General features: G+C 41.1%; 1 protein-coding gene across 1 annotated transcript in view; it reads right to left on the bottom strand.

The window, feature by feature from the left end:
• Window positions 1-1,188: 1,188 nt before the first annotated feature.
• Window positions 1,189-7,603, bottom strand: part of adam19a (ADAM metallopeptidase domain 19a) — a 211,810-nt gene continuing 205,395 nt past the window's right edge. Inside the window, exons 20-23 of the mRNA XM_062383936.1 lie at window positions 7,481-7,580; window positions 6,222-6,473; window positions 4,175-4,383; window positions 1,189-2,050 (exon numbers count right to left, since the gene is read on the bottom strand). Of these exons, the coding sequence (XP_062239920.1) occupies window positions 1,999-2,050; window positions 4,175-4,383; window positions 6,222-6,473; window positions 7,481-7,580 (613 nt within the window). The 3' untranslated portion in view covers window positions 1,189-1,998. The remainder of the gene's footprint in view (window positions 2,051-4,174; window positions 4,384-6,221; window positions 6,474-7,480; window positions 7,581-7,603) is intronic.

Raw genomic sequence — 7,603 nt, 5'->3', positions numbered from 1 at the left:
GATAATGAGTGGATCCTTTTTCGTGAGCTTTCCCTTCAAAAGGACCTGCAAAAAGTCAGTCAGCTGCTCCTTCATTAATATCTCGTCCAAAAACAAATCAACTCTGCTTCGGGTACATCAGGCATCCACACTACCCCAGCTTTTAGTTCGTAAAGTTCTGCATTTTAGTCTTGATGGACAGAAACTGAGATGTTTGCAAACGATTCGTCTTTTTGTTCAAGACGTAGTCCTCTCTGATTCGTCAGGCTCGGATCACATGACCCCCTTCAAGAAGAAGACCACCCGCATTAGCTTTGGCTACCAGAGTAGAACACAACATAGATCAATTACAAGCGTGGCTGACCCTGTTAAAATAACCCTGATGACATCACAATGGCAATTGTCTCATACAACTATTTTCACAGGCTGAGTTGTTACTAGCCAAGATTGGTAATTAGGGCCCGAGCACCTCCGGTGGGAGGCCCTCTTGTATTTCAAAGGATTTGTATTTCCCTTTTGGGGCTTTTTCAGGTCCTAGACATGCTCAAATTGTTAACAAAGTTTGCAGGGAATTCAAAACCCCAAACAGTAAATGTATTCTGGAGTAATTTTAAATGGGCGTGGAAAAATGGCTCAACAGCGCCTTCTAAGGAAAAACTCCTCAGTTATCTTTCACCGATAGTCAAAAAAATCGTAGCCAAGGTGTATCATGAACAGACAAACAAAGAGGTCAGGGGTGAAATTGGAAAAAAACAACAGGAAGCCCGCCATTTTGACTTTGGTGGCCATATTGACCATTTTCCAAATTTGTACTTTGACGAACTTGTAGTAGGCATTTCATCAGCTTTTACTTCTGGGAATGTCATCTCAACAAGATGGAGATCTAAACTACCTTGATATATATAATTTCATCACAATGTGTGACTGTGGCGTGGCATCAAAGTTTGATTACACGCCATCAAAACACATTTAAGATAAGAGTCCCAGCCTGATGACTTCTACACAGAAATCATGACTAAATGTCACAGCCCCACCTGCTGGCTACAGGAAGTGACATGTTTTATACTTTGATGTACTGCTCCTAGCTCAGTCAAGTCATTGGATCATGGTCAGAATTGCCCCGAACTACTGACGTATGATCACAATCCTGTTTTGAACAGCTCCATATATACATATTAGTTTAGGGTCATGAAGAGAATGAAAAAACTGTTGTTCGTTTAGTAAAAATATTTTATGTCACAATTTAAAAGTCATAACACACAGCAAAAGACATTCAAATCAGCATGAGCGGCTGGGGTGTATCCTGCAGATCACAAGCATCCACCGAGTCCTCCACAATGTAAACAGTGTTTAGAAGAAGCTGCGATGTGATTGGCTCTCCCTCTTCCTGATAGGCCTCTGCATCTCCAGGTTGTATCTTAGACATTCCTCATACAATAAATTAGAAAACCTACAGTTGTGGAGAGGCAGGCTCGTGGTAAACTTAAGGAGATTTTCAAGCGCTCGGGACACACCCCAGTTAATGAAGAGACCTCTTTGGCACATAACACAAATCATAAAACTCGATGTAAAAACAAACTGTAAACAAAACGGTCGTCATTTCAAAATGCTTTTTTTTCCTTTTTTTTTTTTACATAGACAGCATTAAAAAAACAATAATTATAAAAACAAAAAGAAAAGAAAAGATTTGGCAAATGTGACCGTCCCCCCCATTCGCTAACACTTGTTTCAGTCTGCAAGGCCTCTGTGCAAAACCGCGTCGTGGTTAATGTTAGCTCGCTGGGAGGAGGGGGGGGACGGATGGGGTCAAAACTGAAAAAGGGGGTGGGGTTAAGTTTTCATTTTGAAGTCTAAACTGGTATGAGTCCGGTTTGTTCTTTCGTGTCTCCATTTGAACCGTTGTGTTCGTCCTCCTCTGGCGTGTGCGACAGCTCCGTGGTTCTCCAGCCAAAGTCTCTTTAGTGCAAATAGGCTGTCAGCCGCCGCCTCCTCCTCAGAGGACGGATGGGGGGGAGGAGGTCATTTTCGTGCCGGAGGCGAGGCTGTGTTTGGTTTGGCACCAGGGACCGATCTGGAAGGAGAGAGACCAGCTTGAGGTTAAACTGATTCAGCAGCACAATGACTCACGGACATTGTTTTTTTTTCGAGAATGAGCCTGGAAATATATTCTATACTTTTCAATGTCAACAAGTCCCGTGTGCAGAGCCAGAGCAGCATCTGTGTCTCCTGCTAACAAGTCGTGTGTAACAGAGCCTGGTCGATCTCATTCCTCTGCTTTGACCACGACCCACGACAACACTGCAGCTTTTTGCAAAGAACAGAGGTGTGACTCCACTGCTGATCAGACTCCCCCCCCCCTGCTGAGAATCTAATCCATTTATTATCCATCAATTACCCATAATCATAATAACAGGTACTATCAGCAAAATACCAGCGATCAGTCATGGAGCACTTAAGACACTGACTTTCCCTGCAGAGTTGGACTCTTCTATGAAAGCAGGGACGGCCTATCCACACCTGTGTCCCGGCTGATCTGATCAAAAGTGGACAGCTTTAATTACATTAGCTCACACCTCCTTACAATTTAATTAGATTTCACTGTTTTGAAATTTTTGAAAAATCAATAAGTGGTGGTGAGTATGAATATTGTGTCAGTGGGCGAAAATAAATCAATGAATGTGATTAAATTTAAAAAAAAATTGGGATTTTTTTTTAAAAACAGACATTTGAGTACACTACAAACATGGTCACATGCGTCCCAGACCACTTCTAAATGGGTCTAAGACTTTATTTCCAAAAACCACACCGGTGTCAAGAAGAAATGGAAAGATATATCTCTCTCACCCTGACACAGACAATCATTGTCATTCGAAACATATTTAAACTCAGACTGGGTAAACACAAATCATCTACCTTAATATGCTGTTGGAGCGATGATGAGTGATCCAATCATAACATACCTAACAGTGTTGTCCACTTGGGATGTGTTCACTAATGTTATTACCAGGTCTGAACGGGGCCACATAGCAACTGGATGTTAAGAGCAAAATCTGATATTTGATTCATACAGGAGCAGAGGAGCCGATTTTTTTCCTACGTTTATAGATAAAGTGCAATGAAAAGAAAACACTGGTCTGCAGGTGACGAAATGAAAACTGACTGCGGATAAAGAACTGAGTCATTGCATCGCATGGTTTGTAAACTCAGATCGTTTATGTGCTCACACCTGCTCTGCACGGGGAACATCGTGAAACGGCAAGGTGGGATTATTGCTCGGCAATATTTCTCGGTAATTTTATAGGTGGGTCATAAAAAGGACTTTCAAGCAGGCCTGGGCCATCAGGGTGTGGAGAGAAAGAAAAAAAAAGGACAAACTTGGCTTCAATAAATATTTCAGCATAAGACGTCAAAGGGCTCCTGAACACTTTCTTCACTGACGAGTTCACCACTGATCTGAAGATTTGACACCACATTAACCAATCCTTGTTTTTGTTGTTAATGTTTTTATGTTTTATGAATGTCCACTGGTTGTGTGATTACTCTGCAGGCTGTACAACAAATTGCCCTTCGGGGACATTAGAGATACCTTGGACCTTGAAGTTGAGACTTAAATCATTTAAAACTTCACTGAACACTTATTACCTGTCCCCGGCTAAACTATAACTGTGTGAGGGACATCCAGGACTATGTTGCACATAAAATGATATAACGATGGTTCCTCATGACATTTAATTGCTATTAAATAAGATTAAACCCACAAACTGCAGAAAATGGATAAGGGTATTGATTAGGTTTTACTTTAAGTTCATCTGGGTTTTGAGACAACAAATCTCGTAGTTTCAGTAGTGACAGTGTCTCATGGTGTCGATTGAGACGCCACTCAAAGGGACCAAACAGCTTCCATTACTGACATTAGTGCCTTAAGCTTCCTTGTTAAAGTCTAAAAGGTTCCTCTACAGTCTCCTCCATGTGAACTGACTGAGCCTTTATCTCCAGTCTGGACTAAGAAGAAAGTTTTCCAAGATAAAGCTCAGGTAAAAAATCATTGCTTTGCATTATTTAGGAGGGTGTATTTTTTCCTCTTTTTTTGACGGAGTAGTGAGAGAACAGGAAACAAGGAGAGAGAAAGGTGAGAAATCACAAAACACACGCCTCTTATGTCAGCGCAGTTTGTCAGTGCAGTGTGTGTGCCCACCTGAGAGCTCTGAGAGGGGGTATGGCTGAGACTTTGCCCACAGGTTTGGGTCCCACCGCTGGCGGCATCATGACCAGCAGGCCTGGGGAGGGTTTGGAGACAACAGTCAGGCCTCGACTCACTGTGGGGGAGGACCCTCTGGCTGGGCTGAGGGGAAGAGGCCTCTGAGGAGGGAAGGGGGACGATCTGGGATGCAGCTCAGACACCACCTAAAAAAAAGGCAGAACAGATAGATTGATTGTTGACAATTAGGTTATTGAGCTTTTCAAATGCAAACTAAGACACAACAGCCAAGTGTCAAAATAGCCTTGATAAATGACTATACACTGCCAATAATTTTGCAAACTATGCTTAAAGCTAAAGGTATCCTGGAAAACTTTGAAAGAGCGAAAAATAAAATTGATACATCCCGCCCCCTTTTCAAAGCTATGCCCTCGAAAACACTGAAGGCGAAGAAACAACATACAAAACCAACATTTAGGTGTCACAAATATATATTATAAGGGATAAGAAGAAGGAAATGAGGAATACAAGCACAGGGGATCACTGCCAACATGGAGGAAAAGACTAAAACCCTGGGACACAGCAGGGAGGAGAGCTGTCAGTGTCGCCTGACTCCAGGATGAATCTGCTCAGTGAGCTGATAAGAGGATCGTCTGTCCCACCTCCCCCAGGTAGTGGATTAAAAGGGACCAGAGATCACATCACAGAGTCAACTCATCGAATACTGTGCATTCGACACAAACTAGCAAGAAGGCATTCAAATTTAAAGGCCTCTCACACTTCACAGAGGCGCCCTGATGAGTCACTTCACAGGATTAATCAATAAGAAAGCAAACAGATGAAATATCTATTCATGCTGCAGTTGTATTTATTTTTTCCTCAGAAGCAATCTATGGGATTCATCTAAGAAGCACTGTGACACAGAGTCCAACAGTTTCCTCATTAGCGCCGTGTATTTGGCAATTGCATTTACAAATCACGCATTTAGCTGCAATCAAAGTGAAGTTTTCTCAGAGCCTGATACTGTGGGATAAATATGCCTGCACACCACCACTGAAGTCTCAAGCGGCCATGAATTCAGTGTGTGGGCTCTTGTGGTGTTTTCAGCTTATATTCCTTAACATTCTGGCAAAAGGGCATCATTGAAGGACCAACAGACTGAGTTGTTGGATTTATGTGTCCCTGGATGTACAAGGAGCTGTCCCTGGATTACTGAAGGCAACTTACAACCATGATGATTCACACAGCGTCTGATCACACTCCGTATTGATCTGAGGCTCTTTTGAAGCACTTCATGGTCTTGCACCATGGTCTTGTTCAGGTCCTCTGGCACAAACCTTTGGTGAGTCATCCTCAAGCTTTTATGCTCCAAGCCAATGGAACTACTTTGACTCATTCTCACTATATCTTATTATGTTTCCATTTTCTTCTATTTAGTTTCTTAAGAAAACATTTGTTTCATAGTTTTATTGGCCATTTTATTAGGTTATATTAGGTGCATATTTCTATTGATAATAATATATGTTTTTCATATCAATTTTACTGCAAGCATTAACTCTGTCTTTACTATTCACTTACCTCTATGAAAGATGCTGTATGAATGCAGTTTGATTAACTGATTAAATCAAAGGTTTTTAAGCAGATTAGTGGATGTTTAAAAACAATGGTGATAAGATTTGTAATGATATGTAAATCCCACTGAATGTAGAATATTTTCAGTGGGAAAAGTACATCTTGTCCATCTTGTCCAAAATTCAAATACTGACTCTATCTCACAAACCGGTGGTGGTCATCAAGACTAGAAAAGCTACATATATGTATATATACACAGACCATTTACCTTACAGGCTTTAAATAAGATAAATTCAGCATTAAGTCAAACGATTTAATTCCATTTTCCAGTGTAACCAATCACCATCCATTGTCCCCCTCTCACTGTGAAAAGTCTTGTATCTGTCAGCTGGATGATGCTTCCCTTTAGTTTTTACATTTCATTTTAATTACACATGATTACAGTTCACACTAGGGTCAAAGAGAGTCTTACCAGTGGAGAGCGTGTTGGGTTGAGGGGCAGAGGCTTCTTGGGCGGGCTGAGCCTCTGTGGGGTCTGGGGGGATTTGGGTGGGGCAGCTGGGGGCTTGCCAGCGGGCAGTGGTGGGCGAACCGCTTTGAGGAGCCGGGGACCACCCTGGGGAGACGGGGCGGGTCTCAGAGGTCGCACAATGTTGACTGGCTGAGTGCCATTGGGCACTAGGCCTGGTCTGAGGGGCAGGACCTCTTTGCTGGTGTGAGGAAGCTGAGACCACAACAAACACCACAATAAACTTTTAGGACAAAATAACTTAAGAACAAGTTTCCAACCCAGTGTTAAACAAGCCAATATTTAATTTACAGACATTTCCTGATTACCTACGTGTCAGTTTTTCCATTAAAAACATGAAGATAAGCAATTAGATTAGATAAGATATAGCAACATAAGTAAGAATGATGTAGACAAGAGATTGAAAAAGAAAAAATAATTAAAATAAGAATACTGAGAATACTGAGTAAAAGTGCAGAAATATTGTTTGTAGAGAAAAGTAAATAATTAAATTGCATATTATTGTGCTGGAATGTTACTGTATTTGTGCATTAGTATACGGTAACATTGAAATGGACAATTAGAATGTGTATTAATTCACAGCTATATAAGAGAAAGAAGTATATTATATTTAGTATCACTATAAAGATGTCATATTTGTGAAAATATATTGGGATTGATCCTTAATGTGACTGAAACCAAGGACTACATATCAATCTCTATTATAAATAGTGAGTAGATTATTGAGCATTAGTAATCAACCTAAGCCTTTACAGTCAATGTAAATAAAATTGAGCTCCATTTTGCGTATTAAAGATTCTTTATAAACCACATTCATAATAATTATTCTTCACTTCACAAAATGACTCAGCACTCCTCGTCCCTTCTGCCCTTCTGTCCTTTTGCCTGTTTCCTTGCATCTTTTGTATCTCTTTCATTGTCAATGACAAATGTGTCCTATAGCCTTGAGCTTATAACCAATCCAATTAAATAAATGCTATAGAAACAAGCAAAAAACTAAATGATGAAAAGGCGCTGAAGGAACATTGAAGCTGGGCAGATGAGAAAGTGTGGGAGCGTAACAGGCTGCTGTAAAAAGAGATCATTTAATATGAAGGTTAAACTCATTGATGGCCCATTATTCACAAAAACACAGTAGGAGAAAGAGTCACCCGTATTTGCTTCATTCTCTTTCCTTTTTTTTTGCCAGACGTTTCACTTACCCCCTTGTGGCTGCTCGCCTTGTTGATTGGTCCAACCACCTTCAGGTGAAAGGCAGGATTCAGGTGGCCGTTTTTCCCCTTCTCCACTGAAGCCTCCGTCCTGAGCAGAGAAATGAGGACAGA

Source organism: Platichthys flesus, chromosome 24, assembly GCF_949316205.1.
Source record: "Platichthys flesus chromosome 24, fPlaFle2.1, whole genome shotgun sequence".
Lineage (NCBI taxonomy): Eukaryota > Metazoa > Chordata > Actinopteri > Pleuronectiformes > Pleuronectidae > Platichthys > Platichthys flesus.
This window is presented reverse-complemented; position numbering and strand designations above follow the sequence as displayed.